The sequence below is a fragment of the Mytilus californianus genome, unplaced genomic scaffold (genome assembly GCF_021869535.1).
Source record: "Mytilus californianus isolate M0D057914Y unplaced genomic scaffold, xbMytCali1.0.p SCAF_1, whole genome shotgun sequence".
NCBI classification, from domain to species: domain Eukaryota; kingdom Metazoa; phylum Mollusca; class Bivalvia; order Mytilida; family Mytilidae; genus Mytilus; species Mytilus californianus.
Window position 1 is genome coordinate 53,199,376 of NW_026262581.1, and position 19,312 is coordinate 53,218,687.

At 32.4% G+C, this 19,312-nt stretch overlaps 1 protein-coding gene across 1 annotated transcript in view; it reads left to right on the top strand.

Moving 5' to 3' along the window:
- Positions 1 to 2,897: 2,897 nt before the first annotated feature.
- The window catches only part of LOC127723416 (E3 ubiquitin-protein ligase RNF213-like), a 135,919-nt gene continuing 119,504 nt past the window's right edge, over positions 2,898 to 19,312 (top strand). The window contains exons 1-11 of the mRNA XM_052230074.1: positions 2,898 to 3,526; positions 4,736 to 4,889; positions 10,518 to 10,735; positions 12,380 to 12,532; positions 12,993 to 13,217; positions 13,666 to 14,284; positions 14,930 to 15,041; positions 15,957 to 16,093; positions 17,885 to 17,959; positions 18,750 to 18,856; positions 19,050 to 19,191. Coding sequence (XP_052086034.1) covers positions 3,101 to 3,526; positions 4,736 to 4,889; positions 10,518 to 10,735; positions 12,380 to 12,532; positions 12,993 to 13,217; positions 13,666 to 14,284; positions 14,930 to 15,041; positions 15,957 to 16,093; positions 17,885 to 17,959; positions 18,750 to 18,856; positions 19,050 to 19,191 — 2,368 coding nt within the window. The 5' untranslated portion in view covers positions 2,898 to 3,100. The remainder of the gene's footprint in view (positions 3,527 to 4,735; positions 4,890 to 10,517; positions 10,736 to 12,379; positions 12,533 to 12,992; positions 13,218 to 13,665; positions 14,285 to 14,929; positions 15,042 to 15,956; positions 16,094 to 17,884; positions 17,960 to 18,749; positions 18,857 to 19,049; positions 19,192 to 19,312) is intronic.

Below are 19,312 nucleotides of genomic sequence, written 5' to 3' on the forward strand. Positions count from 1 at the left end.
ACTACACAGCACATCATTATACTGATGACATTCTTTAGCAATGGCCTAAAATTTTCCACAAATTGACTAGTTTTAAGAAATTAATTCAGACTTGAAAGAAGTGTATTTTAAAACTGCTGTGCCTCTTAAAGTAATTTATACATTTTAATGGTGCCTGTGAAATAATCAATGAATAATTTGCTTCGGATGAACATTTCATGGTTTTTAAAGGAAGTTTTGCATATTTTTTATTGTAGATCTCGTCTATTCATATATGTAATTTATAAGTTGCCTTTTACAACAATTGAAATAGCAAAAAAAAATTGAAAATATTATTTGCAATAGTCCTGTGGAAAAGTTTACTAGCTCAAGATATTATGAAAGATAATTTTGTATTTTTATATTTTATAGACAAATATGCACAAGCTCTGGAAAAAGAATGTCGCCATCATATGTATGAATTCATGGTTTTTCTGAAGACTGTATGCCAAGAATTGTATGATGGAAATGTAACTATTCATAACCTTAAGAGCATTTGTTCCAAGAGAGATAATTTCCTTAAAATAATCCAGGAAATGGAAAACCTTCATGTTGGAAAAGACATTGTTTTACAGTCAGCCAGTCTGAGACAAATGCAATTTGTTGCCTATGAGTCAGATCTAGCAGTGGTTCAGCATTTTATTTATGTGTGTAAAAATTGTGGAGGTAGGTTTTGGTTACATGTTGAGGCAAGTATAACCTTTGAAAATAATATAAAATTATGACTAAAAAATGATGTTGTTGTGGTTGTCTACCTGTGTTAGCTAACTATCAAATGGCTGCTATGTTCTCAAACATTCCTGTATTTCTTATCTTTGGATCCTTTTTACATGCAATTTGATGAAATGCTTATAATTCATTTTTTAACATACTAGACAAGGATTATATCTACAACTAGAGTGCAACACTTTAAAATCTCAAACAATCATTTGGTTAGATTTCACACGCTTGAAAAACTAGTCACTTGATTTCAATGAAATTCTCTGAAAATCTTGAGAACAAAATGACATTGTGGACGTCCCTTTTTATTTTGATGCCCCTCCTATTATAGTCGAGTCTCAGGTTTGTCTCTTGAATCCTCTTTCATTTTTTAAGGGTTGAGAAATATATTTTGTGAAACCGTTGGAAATTTTTTAATATACATCTATAAGCACACTTGGGATTCATTTATTTTTATGGATACCAATTTTCGTGGATTGAGGAAAACTTGTATTTTTGTGGATATGCTAAAGTCTGTATACAAGCCTTTGGAAAATGTGCACGTACTTCATTGTCATTGAACGTTTGAATTCTTTGTTTACCTATACCCAATTATGATTTTTATTGTAATAGTTTAATTTTGTAGCTCAGCTATATTTTGTGTGAAGAATTGTTGTTGGTTGTATTATTCCATATGACAGGGTTACAATGAATTTGATGTTGTTTTTATGGTTCATTGTCCAATCATAATAATTTTGTGATTAGTTTAGTTTATCAGTGTCTATAAATAAAATGTCAACTACACTTAATCAGAACATCATTGTTAATGTGAACTTGTCTGTCTGGCAAAGGTCTACTAACCTTAATTTAATTTCCACAGTGCATTTATTCACATTAAATTAGATGATTAAGTGACTTTCTTAATAATATATGTGTATACCCCCACTCTCAAAAAAAGGGTGTACCATAGGTGGATCAAGGGGGGGGGAGGCCCCCCCCTTTTGTGGGAAAAATTTGGTTGATTATATAGGGAATCACTGAAGCATGATGGGAGCCAGCCCCCCTTAGGGCAGTCAATGGACCCCCCTTAGGAAAATTTCTGGATCCGCCACTGTATACTGTTATACCCCTGTATGTCTGTCTTCACATTAAATTCCCGTTGCATTTCTCTCAGGAAACAAATCAGAGCTTCCTGAAATTTGTTGTCAGGCTTTATGTGAACATGCCCCCCCCCCTTTTGTGGGAAAAATTTGGTTGATTATATAGGGAATCACTGAAGCATGATTGGAAACGGCCCCCCTTAGGGCAGTCAATGGACCCCCCTTAGGAAAATTTCTGGATCCGCCACTGTATACTGTTATACCCCTGTATGTCTGTCTTCACATTAAATTCCCATTGCATTTCTCTCAGGAAACAAATCAGAGCTTCCTGAAATTTGTCGTCAGGCTTTATGTGAACATGCTTTACTGTTTGATGCCTTTTCAGATTCAAACCTCATCAACTTTCTAATTAACAATACTTAAAACGGAAAACTGAGAATTGAAATGGGGAATGTGTCAAAGAGATAACAAATCGACCAAAGAGCAGAAAACAGCTCAAAGCCACCAATGGGTCTTCAACACAGCGAGAAAATCCCACACCCGGAGGCAGGCTTTAGTTGGCCCCTAAACAAAAATGTATACTGGTTCAGAGAAAATGGATGTCACACTAAACTCTGAAACATATAAATGAAACAAAATGAAAAAAACATACTAGACTAACAAAGGCCAGAGTTTCTGGACTTGGGACAGGCACAAAAATGCGGCGGGGTTAAACATGTTTTGTGAGATCTCAACCCTTCCCCTATATCTCTAGCCAAAGTAGAATAAACAAACGCACAGCAATACACACCTCAAAACTCGGTGTCAGAGTCTGATGTTAGAATAGGTAACAGAAGAAACTAAGCAAAATGACAATGATCAACATAAATTAACAAAGGACTACTAGCAGTAACTGACATGCCAGCTCCAGACCTCAATTAAACTGATTACTTTTGTACCTTATATCTTTAATCAAGTATGTGATACTAGAATGTTTTAGATCTTGATTTCGTGAATTTTCAACTTTTATTTGTAATCAGTTATGAAGATGAGCTATTTATAAGGTTTATCTGATTGTGTCAATTATTTTCACAGGTAATACGGAAAATCTGTCTGCCATTATAAAGAAACATGAGGACTTGAGGAATGTCAAGTTAAATCAAGTTTGTGCAGAAGCTATAATTATAGCTACTACAGACGAAACTGGTACTGTAAAGTATGTTAAAACTTTGGAATCAGAGAATCATCAACTTTTAGATCACTACTGTCCAAAAGTTATTGCTTTTGGCTTACAGAATTTTCATATGGAAACCATGAAAGAAATGAGGGAATATACTGAGGGTGATTCTTTCACACAGCTTTTAAATAGCAGAGGACAACATCTGGAAAAGAGTAAAAGAAAGAAACTTTCTGTTAATGAAATCTTTGCAGAAGTTTGGGAACCAGCAAAAAAGCAATGGATTGATCAATGCATAAAATTGAAAATAGGAGACCTGTTCTTTTCAGATTTTCGAAAACATTTTCAGACAGATAATTTAGAAAAGTTAAGACTGGAATTAAAGAAGCATTATAAAGAAGAAAACGCTGATTGGATTGATCAGAGAATTCATCAGTTTAAACAATATAAAACAATTTGCAACTGTTTAGACGGAGCAAAAGCAATTATGAAAATAGTGAGAGCTTATAATTTGAAAGGAAATTTCAGTCAAATACAGGATATTATGAAGTTGGTAAGTGTGACTTGAAAAGGCGTTGTTTTACATTTTTAGAACTTTGATGATTTTTATTTTAAACAGTTTTATTGAATGAAGACACTCATATGAGTAGGTGTGTCTGGAGCTCAAACTCTGAAAGGAGTTTCAGAAAGAGGGTTTTCTGCTTAATGCTTTATGTAAAATCTAACAGGTTCATCAGTAGGTTTAATGCTTGAGTGATACAGCTTCTTCTGTGCCTTTGTTTACAGTCAGGTTTTTGACTCATCTGTGACAATAGATCTAGAATGATAAACTTTGGGATTCTTATCCAGCAGCAGTGATGGCTTATTTATTTGTTTAACTATTAAAATTTCAGGTATAAGACATGGATACTGGTATATCAGATACTATAAGTAATAGGTTAGCTAAGTCTGATCAATGAAATGATTGTAAGGTTTACATGTTCTTTGGTAGGGCTCATATGACACTTGACCCCATTGTCATGGTCGATTGGTCAACATTATCTTTTTGCTGGTTATGTCGGTGTCTCAGAAACTTTTAGCAATAGCTCATTTATATTTGGTGTTAGGAATGATTGTAAGGTGTACATTTCAGTCTGACAGGGTAAATCTAACTTTGACCCCAACACATCATGATCAGTAAAGCAGTTGAGACATTTCAGTGTGTGCACTCTTGATTTGGTATATTCCTTAGTAATTGTATACGGCAGGTCAACATTATTATGTATTTGCAAAATTTGTCAGGAGTATATATGCATACAGCATATGTCGTATCATCTTGATTGTTTAAATATATGATCATATAGTTTCAAAAGGAAGGTGTTTCATAAGGATTGATAGACAACAATGATATGGAGTTTTATAGTGGTCTTTTATTCCCCCAAAAAGATGTTCATAATATACTGCATTCATATGGCTTTGCTCTCTATAACATTGTTATAAAAATGCATAGTTTAACTGTAAAATGTAATTATTTAAAAACTGAAAGCTTCTTTTTGTACTTTTATAGGGTTATTATAAAAAGCATCAACAGAACACAAATTTTAAATTGACTTGACTGCTTCATATGATACAAAATGCACTCTGGTTTTACATTTTTGCACCCCAAAACAACTAGTAAAGTACAAAAAGAAGCAGTCAATTTTTGAAATACCTTTTTGGACTGAAGTATCTTATAATTCATATCTTGGAACTATTCAAAATTTATCATTTTTTCACTCTCTAGACTGGTAATGCTAATACAAAAATGAAGACCCTGGATGAAGATCTACTGAAAACTTGCTCTGTCCTGAGTGAAGTTGATAGTGAAAAAGCAGCATGTCTTAATATGTTTGTTGAATGCAAAAATCTCATTTTGTGGCTAAGACAATCAATGTGCAGTAAGTGTCTTATATTTGCAGAAGAAATCATATACTATATTTAATACAATTCCTGAAATTTTAGTATAGTGAATTATATATATATATATAAAGGCAACAGTAGTATACCGCTGTTTAATGGTCATAAATTGATTAAGCAAAAAATAAATCCAGGTCACAAACCAAAACTGAGGGAAACACATCAACTATAAGAGGAAAACAACAGAACAACAGAAACACTGAACTGCAACAAAAACAAACCCAACATACATAGAAATGGACTATTTGATAACAACTGCCATATTCCTGACATAGTACAGGACATTTTAAGAAAAAAAAAAGGTTGGTTGAACCTGGTTTTATAGCTAGCCATACCTCCCGCTTATATGGTAATGTTAAAAATACTGCTAAAATAACAACATAACGTGACAGGAATACAGTACACATAAATGCAAGAACACTCAGGACAGAGAAAACATGAATAAATAATATGATAGTATATTACAACAGAATAACTATGGACACCTCCCATGAATTTACAACAGTACACCAGGACACCACAAACAAATTATAAACTCCATCACACGAATGTATCAACGCCACAAAAAGTGACGTATTTTTTGTAACATATATTTTATCACAGGTAAATTTCTAAAAATAGAATAGATTAGTTTTATTGTAGTCATGTACAAGAATATAAAATTGGGAATGAGTTTGTAATTGTGTTTTTTTTCTGTATTCAAGAATATAAAATTGGGAATGAGTTTGTAATTGTGTTTTTTTTCTGTATTCAAGAATATAAAATTGGGAATAAGTTTGTAATTGTGTTTTTTTTCTGTATTTTCTAACTATGACAAGGGAGACAAATCGTGATCACCTAATTTTATCCAATCAAAAGTCGGTGATCACGCACTCATCAGTTGATTAATGCTGGCATAGTAAACAATTAAAGAATCGAAGTTTGTTTGGAATTTTGAGTTGTTTTTCTTGGCTTGGGTGTTGGAATCATAAAGATCATGATCATGATTGGCGAGTTATCATTTGGAAAATGTTTCTTTCTCCGCCTAAGAAGGAAAAGCGTGTTGCTTGGTGCAAACACTTGGAGAAATGGGAGACTGATGTAAAATTCAGTGGCTGGTTGTCAAAATCAACGTTAGGGTTGTCACATGCCTTTTGAAAAGTTTGCAACAGAAACTTTAAAATTGACCACGGTGGCCTCAATGACGTCTCCAAACATGCTAGTACTGCTCTTCACCAGAAGTCATTCCACGCACCTTTTAATAGTCCTTTTGTATTTGACATTACAACTGTTGATATTGATCTATATTATATATTGTTGATTAGGTCAAGTTCTATCAGCCCTGAAATTTTCAGTTGTATTTGATAACCCATTGTTGGGTTGCTGCCACTAAATTGGTAATTTTAAGGAAATTTTGCAGTTTTTGGTTATCATCTTGAATATTATTAATGATAAAGATAAACTGTGAACAGCAAAAATGTTCAGCAAGGTAAGATCTACAAATAAGTTAATATGATCAAAATTGTCAATTGACCCCTTAAGGAGTTATTGCCCTTTAAGGACAATTTTACACAATTTGTTTATCATATTTTCTAACTTTAAAAAATCTTCTTCTCTAACACTACTGAACCAATTCCAACCAAACTTAAGCTAAATGATTCTAAGGGTATCTAGAATAAAGTTTGTGTTTTATTTTCTGTTTTGTAAAAAAAAATGGTTGCCATGGCTAAAAATACAATGTAGGGGTAAAATGCAATTTTTGGCTTATATCTCAAAAACCAAAGCATTCAGAGCTAATCTGATGAGGTAAAAATGTTTATTAGGCCAAGCTCTGTCAGCCCTGAAATTTTCAGATGAATCTAATAACCCATTGTTGGATTGCTGCCACTTAATTGGTAATTTTAAGGAAATTTTGCAGATTTTGGTTATTATCTTGAATATTATCAATGATAAAGATAAACTGTAAACAGCAAAAATGTTCAGCAAAGTAAGATCTACAAATAAGTTTGATGACCAAAATTGTCAATTGTCCCCTTAAGGAGTTATTGTCCTTTAAAATCAATTTTTCACAATTTGTTCTTTTAGTTTGCTTACTTTAAAAAATCTTCTCCTTTGAAACTGCTGAATCAATTTCAGCCAAACTTGGGCTGAATGAGTTTCAGAGTATCTAGTATAAATTGTGTATTTTATTTTCTTGAACGTCAAGAAACATAGCCACTATGGCTAAGGCTATTCCATTAAAATGTATATGGGAGGGTAGGAAGGGACTTTCAAAATATCCCTACAACCAAGAACCATTTTTTAGATAATTTTGCATAATGGTAATAGATGCATACTGAAAAAAGACCCATGACCCACATTCAATAATTAAACATCCCTTCCTACCCTCCCACATACATTTTAATGATATAGCCCAAAAATGAAACATAGGGGTAAAATGCATTTCTTTGATTTTGAAGAAAATATGACAGATACAAAGAACATTTCAATGGAAGTTTTAAGCCATTCATTAATATATGTTGAAAAGCAAAAATAATCATTCATGATTGATGAAAGATTTAAGCAAAAAATTAAAGGTGAGCGATTCAGGCTCTTGAGAGCCTCTTGTTAAATTATTAAAATGATTAGGCCATTTATAAAGAATATGTTTGTTTGACCTAAACCTACCTACCCAGAAAATAGCTGCCTACTCAAAAATCTTTTATTGTCCTGATGTGAAAAAGTTTTTTTCTTTAATCAGATCGGCATGAAGACTAAAACACATCTGACACTTTACGGAAGAAAAAAGAAAATGCCTACCTACCTACCCACTTTCTCTACCTTTGGGTAGGATTTGGGCAAACAAAAATATTTTTAAGTGTGGCCTTATTTTTTTTTATTTCTTTACAATATATCAGATAAACAACAAGAAATATTGCTGGTGTTCATCACAATAAAAAGAGTACAACAATCATAAAAATAAAAAAGAAGAACTTTTGCTTAGTTTACATGTATTAGTTTGTGATTAGGTCAGTTTATGGAGAACCACTAGTGGTAGATCAATGATATTTGGTATGCAGTTGTATAAGCATTGGCACATCTCATTTCCATGGATATTATTTGGCCCTGCCCCCTCAGTCATAGTCTATTGACTTTGAAACTTTTGCTTAGTTTACATGTATTAGTTTCTGATTAGGTCAGTTTATGGGGAACCACTAGTGGTAGGTCAATGATATTTGGTATGCAGTTGTATAAGCATTGGCACATCTCATTTCCATGGAAATTATTTGGCCCTGCCCCCTCAGTCATGGTCTATTGACTTTGAAACTTTTGCTTTGTTTACATATATTAGTTTGTGATTAGGTCAGTTTATGGATAACCACTAGTGGTAGGTCAATGTTTATTGGTATGCAGTTGTATAAGCATTGGCACATCTCATTTCCATGGAAATTATTTGGCCCTGCCCCCTCAGTCATGGTACATTTACTTTGAAACTTTTGTTTAGGTAACATGTATTAGTTTGTGATTAGATTAGTTTAAGATGAACCGCTAGTGTTAAGTCAATGATATTTGGTATGCAAATTTATTGGCATTTGCAAGTCTTGTTTCAATGGAGATTATATAGCCCAACCCCCTCAGCATGGTTCATTGACTTTGGTTCATTGACTTTGAAAATTTTACATAGTTTACAAGTTAATGTTTGTGTTTAGGTTTGTTGAAAAGGATCGACTTATGATAATTCAATGGTATTTGGTATGCAGTTGTATTAGCATTGGCACATCTCATTTCTATAGAGATTGGTTCATTGATTTTGAATATTTGCATAACTTAAATGTTAAAGTATTGCTATGTTAATTTCAACATTTGCATTATCAAAATTAAAAAAAGGTGAGACATATCTCTATGTTAAGGTGGTACATAACACTACAGGGAGATAACTCTGTAAAAATCAGCTGAACATTTTCATCACGTTCTATTGTTAAGGAAATATTAAGCTTCTCAATGATCAAAATTGATGTTTGTCAAACTGCTATATATCCAATGAATTTTTTCCGATAAAGTGTGTGGTTCAACTTTTTTGAAATTTTTATATTTTTGTTAAAGGGTCAAAGTAAATATTTTGTCAAAATTTTATGAAAATTAAACGAGCCAAATTAATTTTAGTCAAGGTGTTTGGTATCACCTTAACAGTTTATTATTCATATGTGAAACAGTTTACTTTAGAAAGAATTTTCCAAAGATATTCTTGAGTTCCGCAATTTTTTTGTTTTATCAACTGTCAGAGTGTAGATGAAATAAAATTAAAATTTATCTTTTGCCAGACTAGTTCTGAAAAAGGTTAACACATGTGTCGTAAATTCTACTTCTTGCTATGTTTTGTCTATAGTATTAAAGCCAGCAAATACGAATAAACCCACAAAACTTGTGACTAAACTAAGGGATAAATAAATACGGCCGTTAAATCTGTTGTCTGTTCTCTCTCATCATTGGTAGCGTGAATAAAAAATCAATAGTAGAAAATGATACTTTATTAAACTTCTAGAACAGCCGATATATTTCCATACATGTACAATATTCGAGCAACAATTATATAATTTACATACGGTGCGGAGCTACTAAAATAACATTCTTTCTCTTGTATTTTTGTACGGACCAAACGGGATTATCTTAATAAATTCTACAATGTCAATGGCAACGTAAATAAATGCAAGGCATACAGCTATCTGCGCTGCTTCTTACCTCTAAACTACGACCCTTACTTGTAATATAAACTGCGAGGCATACAGCTTAATGCGCTGCTGCTCACCTCTAGGAACCCCCGGGCTGAGCCTTGCTGCAAGCCAAATGTTAACACAGCAAAGACTGACGAACGTGACGTTGCACAGTTATTTATTTGAAATTCCCGGAAGTAAATATTCTAAGCAGGAAGAAAAACATAACGTCAAACGCTGACATAAAATATACAAGTCCTCAACTCAAAATGCTTATAATAATACACTTTTGTTACTAAAACAATCAAGACATATTATTTCTTCCAGTTGAGAGCTCACAAATGAACACTTTTGGGTTCACGATTACAATATTAACCCAACGGTAACGTTCTGAATAATACATGACAAATTTGCGCCATATATGACGTAATCGATACATCTAATAACATAAAGTAAAACGTACGTTAATTACTCATTCAATATACTAGAAATACTAGAAATAAATTCTGACAACTCATATAAACTCTCTTAATACAATAATAACAATATTTCTTTACTTGGAAATAACCAATACACACATTTACAACAACATGGTATGATTTTTGATCTCACATCAGTTACAATCTGTAATACAAAATGTTATATAGTTTAATTTGGAATAGATTCTTTTAAGTGAAATTCATACATAAATTAATTGAAAAAGTAGTTACATTTAAGAGAGATTTTTATTGTATTCCATAAGTATGTTTATTTCCCTTATTTATTTATTTTTTTTATAGCTCAAATGAACTTTGCATGTTAAACCATCTCTCATAAAGTATTCTTAAACAAATTACTCACAGAATGAAAATGAAATATGCTGTGACAGATCATCTAGTTTGAATTTACTCATATCATATAAAGATAGTTCATGTTAAATTCATATATTCTGTACTTCAGGTATCAAAGAGTTGCAGGTATTTGTAGACTTGGCTAGTACATCTACAGGAGAAGGAGACATGGCTGTAGCTAGAGTACATTGTTTACATTCTGCTACAACAGGATATGGACCACTGATTTTTAACTTCAATGAAAACTGTGATGATAAGGCATTTCTCGAAAAATGCAAACAAGTATGGAGAGTGCTGTCAACTGATTCAAAACTTCCAAAGAAACTGGTATAAATACGTTTTCCATTACCATTCTGTACTGAGACTACAGAATAGTTTAATTCTGTTGTCTTTTTATCTTTTACATAAAATGTGATTCAGTTGTAACTTCCCAAGTCAAATTGAACTGCTATCATTAGCTGTTTTTTAGCTGTTATTTACCAGTTCTTCACATTTTTAGCAGTCTTTTAGCTGTTCATAGCAGTCCATCTATTAGCAGTTTGAAAAACTGCTTTATTTCACCATTTCTTAGCATTCATCTTAGCAGTTTGGATACCTTCTTAAACTGCTGTCAATTTGTCAATTGGACAACAGTTATCAGACAGCAGTTCAATAGCAGTTTGATAGCAGTTTTGGTTTTAATCTTTGTTACAAAAATGCTTGAATCTGGCTGTGTTTTCGGATTGAAAGTAAACCTTTATTTGAAGATTATTTTATCATTTTCAAATGTGCATTTTGGCTCCAAGCTGTGTGTAAATACTTGCTAGTGAAAAACTGTATTTTTGTCAATTATAAAGTTTAATTTTTGCTAAATGGAATATTACTTTCACACACCTGCACTACAGTAAGTTGAAGTTTAGTTTAATGCATGTGTATTTTATGACTAACTTTGTAGAGGAAAACAAATCATACAGGAAGCCCCAAAAAAGGGGGATAGTTGTTTATTCACATAGAATATCTGGTTTACAGGATTGTGATAAAATACTAGCATAAACTTACAGTGCAAGATGTTATTTGAAAACAAAAACAAAAAAGAATATTTTAATATAATTTTGTAAAAAAAACAAAAACAAATCATATTCAAGAGTTGGAAAAAAGGGGGAGGGAATATATTGAGAAACCTAGGTTGCAAATAGCTGATAAGTTAATATTGACCAAACAATCCATTTAATGATTTAATGAAGTTAATATATGTTTCTTAAGTTTGTTTCAGAAAGTGGAAACATAATATATTACATGTATTAAGAAATTAAAAAGTCACTCAGGAGATAACTGTTGTCTTTTGGTCCACATAAAAAATATATATAGAGAGAAATTAGTAGTATACATTTGGTAATTAAAGAATAATTAAAAAGAATAACTTTTAGTCTGAAAATCACTTAGTCATGGTAATTAATAGTCTCTAGTAACCTCTCTTATTGAATAAGTTGATTTTTATAAGCACTGATATTTAAAGTGCATTCTTAACCATTCCTATTATTCGGCTACTGACATAATCAATAAGGGGTCTAATGCCAGGTACAGTACTCACAAAACATGTTTACAGCCCCTTAACAAGTCTGTGATTGGATTAAAATAGCGTCATTTGATTTACAAATATAAGTTACTACAACTTTTTGAAATTTCAACAAAAAAAAAGACTTAAAATATTAGAATTTTTATGATTTTTGCATTCATATCTTATACACTGTACTGTATATTCATGTACATGTACCTTTGTATTCTAACTTTTGGCAGATCTGATAGCATTCCATAGCAGTTATTAGCAGTTTAGAAAACCATATTAGGATGAACAACTTAGCAGTTTGTATGACTATTCATTATTGATAGCTGTTATTATAGCAGTTCTCATGAATATTCAGAGAAAATAGCAGTTTTGGGGTATCTCATTTAAATTTTTCGTCAAAAATAATTAAAAACAATGTCTTTTAGCGTGGCACATATGAAAATCTAGAATGGCTTAAATCTGTAAAGAAATCTCATGGTTCAGTGGAAGTAAACTCATTAGCCCAAGCAGAAGCCATTAATACCAGTGGAGTATATGAAGTTGGATATTCTGGAGTTGACACACCAGTGAAAAAACTGGTAAGAAATTAGTTAAAATACTGGTATCCCTGTTAATAAAGGTCACCCCTTGAACCAGAAAAAAATGACATTATAAGAAAGGTCACATTTGAATTGATGGTCAAAATGTAAAGGTATTACTGCAGCAGCAAAGAAGAGGTTGTCCTGGCAAAACAGGTTTTCATAACATGATATTCAACCAAATGATGTTTTTTATTTCACTTCAAAGCATGCAATGACATTTTCTTCCTATTTTTATGCATAATAGAAATTTAAATGCTAATATTGATAAGGATAAACAAATTTTAGACTTTTAATCCTCAATCTCTGTTTGTTAAACCAAAAGAATAAACAACAAAAAGGCATTAAACATGTATAAGCTCAAGACTTTAGCAGTATTTTTTTAATTGCCTAAAAAAGTCTAATTGTAAAACAAAATATTCTTTGAACATAAAATGTTAATAATTTCTTTGAATTGTAGTTGCTTACAGATGTGCTTAAATTGTCTGTAAGTCAAGAAAAGGAGAATGATGCCTGTAAAGAAGAGTTAGAAATGAATTCAGAGGAAAGAAAGGAAACCTTTGTATCAAAGACTGAAGAAAAGAAAAAGTACAATTATCAGCAACTTCAAGATCTGCAGTCAAGATTGATGTTAGTTGCTGGGAAAGCTGAAAAAGGAAATGATGAAGTGGAAAGATTTACTATGGTAAAAATGTATAAACTTACTTGGTACTGCAAACTCTGTACATAGGCAGATTTAGGGGGCAGTGTGCTCCACCCCTCTCTCCTTATTGAGCTACATATATGGTTAATTCATAGACTTTTTACATGTCCCACTCCTGACATTGCCTAGTTTGCGGGGCCAAGGGCTACATTTTATCACAAGATAGTAATAGCTGATAGAAAAAAAGAGTTCATACCTTTTGTCTTTCTTAAAATTTGAACATGCAGAGTTGTAATATAAGGCTTGTGAAGGAACGCCAATCCAATTATATGGCAATATGGTTTAATATAGTAAAATGTTAACTCAAAATCCAAGAAAAATCAAAAACAATTTCCAAGTCAATGTCTAGTGACCTGATGAAGACAGCTAGATTCTTTAATATATATTGTTTAGAGATTTATAACTGAATTAAAAAACATTACTTTTTTAGATTTTGGACTCAGTGGTAAGGCTTGGAAATATATACACAAAGCTGGTTTCTGATGGATGTGTTTTATTTGCAAACTGGAAAGCAACTTTTCTGTGTGATAAAAAAAGAGCAGTTTGTGTATTTATCAATTTTGGTCATGGGATACAAATGCAAACACTGAAAGGAAAGACAAATGATGTGTCTTCCATCATACCCAAAATTGCAGAATTCTTAGAACACTGCCACAGAACATGGCTCACTTATATTACTGAAAAGAGGGAACAACACTATTTGCTGAATTATTATACCATTGACCAGATAGTGATACTACAACAAGAACTTGTAAAAATGGGCTTGGAACAAAATCTAACTGATCTTATTTATCCCATGCTATCAGCAGTGAAGCATAACTGTACAAAGGAGGACCTGATCAAGGCATTGTCCATGGCAAAGCATGATGTCATTCAGAAGGAATCCTCTGCAAATGCAAATCTTGCAGCAGATAGTGAATCAGAAATCTTGGCTGAAGTAGAACTGGATGAAACAGCTGAAGCTTTGTTAAAGCAGATAATTGACAATGGATATCCAGAGGAGTTAGCTAGAGAAGCCTTGAAACACTGTGATGAAGACCTTGAAGAAGGTTTATATTTTATCTCCTATTAAAAAAGGAATTTGCTTTGGCCCCTTAAATTTATAGGTAATACTCATTTTTGTTTTTTTCACAATACCTAAAAACCTTTGAAAAAGAACTTAAAAAAGCATATTCATTTTAAAATCCACAAAATTATTGCTGGCTAAACTACTTTGAACTGTGAACATTGGATGCAAGTTAAATAGTCCAGTTCTCTCCCTTGTCATCCAAAAAACTTTACTACCTATGATGCTTGGGTTTTATTTCCAATAGCTTTGTGTTTAAAACATTTGCACACAGAAGTTTGATGAGATATATTGGAATCAGTCAGTCAGTCTGTCTGTATCTTGACCATTCTTACATTGGCTATTACATGTTCTTGAAACTTTGTTAATTTGTAGATCCATTATGATAGTGCATATTTGATGTTTCTGTCAGTTGAGTCTGGAAATTTTAATTATTTATTTATTATCAATTTTGTCACCACAACTTCTGGTTTATGATTTATTGTATGGACACAAAACTGAGTAAAATATTAGATTCTTATATTTAACTGTGTATGTTGCAAGGATGTTCTGTTCCAGTGAATTTTTTTTAATGGTGGTAATTTGTTCAATCAGTTATCATACTTTATTATAATGATATATTTTATAGCTCTTTTATGGTGTGACGATCATGAAGATGATAACATTATTAAAGTGACACAAGAACAGATTGATGTGGTTTCTGCAGACAAACTTCTGGAGGAAACACCATATTCTGGATGGTTACACTCAAGTCAATCAAGGGCATCAATGACAGCAGGTCTGGTACACCAGCTTGCCTTGGACCCAGAGTAATATTGTTTTTCTTGTTTGTATGCCCCCTGCAGCAAAATGTTTGGGGGGGAGGCATATTAATTTACCCCTGTCCGTCCGTCCGTCTGGATTAGGATACATTGTTTGTCCAACTATCTTCTCCTACAGTTTTGGAGATACAGCTTTAATATTTTGTAGGATGTTCAAACACATAATGGAGGTGTACATGGCCACAGAATTTTGATTTTTTTCAAATATTATGAAAATGACAGGTAGTTGGACTTAAACATTTTTGCGGTACTAGCTGCATAAAGAAATCATGGTTTGTCCGGCTATCTCCTCCTACAGTTGCATCATCATACATAGTGTTAAATTTATAATTTCCTATGGTCAGGCAGGGACATCATTTGTGTCTTACTGTTTGTCAAATCTAAAATATATGGAACTATACTCATGCATATGACAGAGCAGAAAAGGGGGGCATTGTCCATATCTAGTTTGTTAATTATATCTGATTTTTTTAAGCTCAAGTGTCTCCAGGGACCAGTGTGAACCACTGGTATGAAATAGTGGCCTTTGTCAACTGATTTGAATTAGGCATGGCATAAAAAGAGAGCTAAGTATTGTTGTGCATCACCAAAACAAAACCCTAACGGGCTGAGATAATGGTACTCAAGTCATCTTTCAAATTCATCTAACAGTGTCATGCATGTCTAACTGCTTTTATGATGTGAGAATAACAATGACAAAAATCTACATATTCAAAACAAGAGACTTTAATTTTCTTTTTTCTTTAAATAATTTTACATAGCATTAAACCTCTATTGTTTAACATAGTAACAGTTATAACATTTATATCATTTGATTTATTAACTATTCTTCAGGCAAAATGCTTTTAAAAAATTACACTCTGCATTACAAGACCTATGGGACAAGTTTCTGAATTCAGTATCCTCCAGTGTATCTGATTACCTTAGTGCTGAGCATCTTGGTCTCATTTTGGAAAGATTGGCTGAACAAGGTAGATATTTTACAAATTTTAAACTAATGTATTGGCAGACAAAAAAGCTGAAGTGACATTTAAGGATCTCCTCTCTGCCAGATTGTTTTGCAGTCCATGTCATGGGTATCACCCTTTATTTTAATCCTTGAAAATGGTTTGATATAGGAAAGACTTTGTAATCCTGGATTACCCATGTTGGTGAAAAGTTTATTTTAAAATCCTGGGAAATGCATTTTTTTTAAAAAGAAAAATCTTATTCTTGTAGTTAGTAGAAGTATTTATTTTTATTGGCATTTTCCCCTTTGATCTTACTACCTAATATGTTTTAGATCATGGACAGGCAGTTATTCTCTAAAACATTAGGCAACTATATCACATTAAAATGCAGCAACTTAATAATTCCATGTTCATCTGCATTTATTTATCAATGAAATTCATGCAACTTCATTCATAAACCCAAACAATAATCCCAACATTTTTTACGTGCAAGATAGTTTTATTAACCATTTCATGTTATTTCATTTTCTAAACTAGGTAATCATATTGTTTAGAGAAATTGCAGATAAAAAGAATTAAATGCATTTTATTTTTATGCCCCATTTATGGGCATTATGTTTTTCAGTCTGTGCATCTGTTCAGGTTAAAGTTTTTCAGGTTAAAGTTTTTGGTCAAGGTAGTTTTTGATGAAGTTGAAGTCCAGTCAACTTGAAACTTAGTACACATATTCCCTTTGATATGATCTTCTAATTTTAATGCCAAATTAGAGTTTTGACCCCAATTTCACTGTCCACTGAACGTAGAAAATGATAGTGCGAGTGGGGCATCTGTGTACTATGGACACATTCTTGTTTAATAATGACTTCATCAACTGGACCTACTAGGCTCACTTGATATCCATGCTGGAGAAGTCGGTATCAAAAATGAAAATACCCTTATTATATATGTATTATCTGGATTCAAAAACGCAGTCAATACCACTGTCCTACGGGCAGTCCATGTATCACGATAATGACCAGTTCTTCAATAACTATCATGTTTATTTCATTGAGGAACCATGTTTTTAAAAATTCTCATAAATTCAAATTATTCAAAGCAAACTCAAGTTATTGTACGATTTCTATGGAAAAGAGTGAAGACCAGTCATAGTGATAACTATAAGTCACTGCCATTCATTTAAGTGCAATTTTTCAGTATATGAATACAAAATAAAGTTTTCTATAATTTTATGATTAACGTAAACAATTCAACAACTTCAATATAAAATTGGGGCCTCGGTGGCCGAGTGGTCTAAGTAGTTCAACTACTGTATCACTAGCCAGTCAACACTGAGGTTGTGAGTTCGAATCCTGCACGGGGCAGGTGCACTCTACTCCAGTATTAATTGACTAGGATTGTCAGTTTTCCTACCGAAGGTTGTGGTTCTCTCCGGGCACTCCGGCTTCCTCCACCAATAAAAACTGACCGCCACGAAATAGCACAATAGTGTTGAAAGTGGCGTTAAACACCAATCAATCAATATAAAATTGACATCACTCTAAACAGAGAAACCACGCCCCACTGGTCATTAACATGTAAAAGTCCAGTTTTCTGGTCCGTTTTTTTCAGTTAAAGACTGCAGATGGAATTTTTTACTAAAGAATAAAGAATGTCATATGGCCCCTTGTTGTCCAATAAGAGAAGCCAATTCTTAACCTATATGGAATAATACCCTTTAAAGATTTATGAAACTTTTGAGTCATTTACAAAAAAAATTGTCTAGAATTTAAATGAATTGTTTTATTGATATGTAAAATCTTATTTTTTTTACAGAAACTGTTACCATTGAAAGAACATTGCCAGCTTACTTCAAACTTGGAGAACCAAATCTTGTCATCGTTCAAGAAAGTAAGAAAATAAAAAAGAAATACTGTACGTGTAGTGTGTATTGAACAATTATATTCCACAAATATTTTGTATAGGCATAAGGTTTGTAATACACCACTTTCAAGTTCCATTATTTACTTTGAGTGACTTCAGTTTATGTTGATTGACCTAATGTCTTTGTTTTCAGTGGTAACACTACAAAGTTACAAGAAAACATTTTATTTTCATCAATGATGGACAAACATGAAATTGATGTAAATGATATACCACTTGTGGAAAATTCCTTAATATGTGTGCTATGATTTACTATAGATGTATATATAGTGGGGTATGCTTAGCATCACAACATGTGCATTTTTGTTAATTGACTATCCCGCCAAAATGTGATTTTGAATCATAACAACTGACTTGCTTAGCTCTTGCTATCTGTTTACCAACAGGGAAAGTACCAATCTCTCTGTCTTGTTCTTCTGTTATTTTTAACAAGCATAATATGGTTTCACACATTCATATCGGTTAAGAGTTTTCCAGAGGTCTAGGACAAAGTAAGAGTGCAAATATATATTAGCATTAATGGCGTAATTGAAGGCAATTAAGTATGTAATCAGATTTGACTTATAGCTGTTTTAATTTTCTAAGACCTAAGAGATATGTGCACCTAAAAAAATTTTTTATAATAATTTTGACTTGAATTCTTCTGACTGAAAAAAAACCAACAGAAATTTAGAATTAACAGTTGTTAAGATTTAGGTTTTGTCTTTCCTTCTTGTATGATCAAACCCAGCTTACATATTTATTATGATATTTTCAGATGAGATCTACAACACATGTTTGTCAATTTACAACCATGAGGATGAAAAACCACTGCCGCAGTCGGACGAAGTACTTCTCTGTTCTCCTAGCACTACACTGGATATGGTAAGAAGTTTGTGTAGTCATTAAAGACCCTATACTTTGATTAAACAAGCTGTATGAAGAATTTATTTTGAATCAAATCAAGAAGACTATTCTTTGGATGTGGAAAATCCTGGATTTTTTTTTCATTTTTTGCTCATGATCAATAAGTTTATTATTAAAGCTAATTATAGTTTATTGTTTTGTTCTTTTTTAGGTAGAAATCTTCTGGAGGAGAGCTTTATTTGCAGAAAATGATAAAATCTACTGTTTAATTAATGCTGACCTCTTGGACTATGATATTGCTGATAGAGCTGAAAGAAATCTGCAAAGTCTGATGACAAGCTTAAAAAGCAAGGGTAATTGTTTTAAATCATGATAAGCATGGATGTGGATGTGATGTGCTGATTGGAGTGTTCATCCTGTAACCAGTTTCTCATGATTTACTTGTACTTCTTATGACAGCAGAGAATTTCTGTC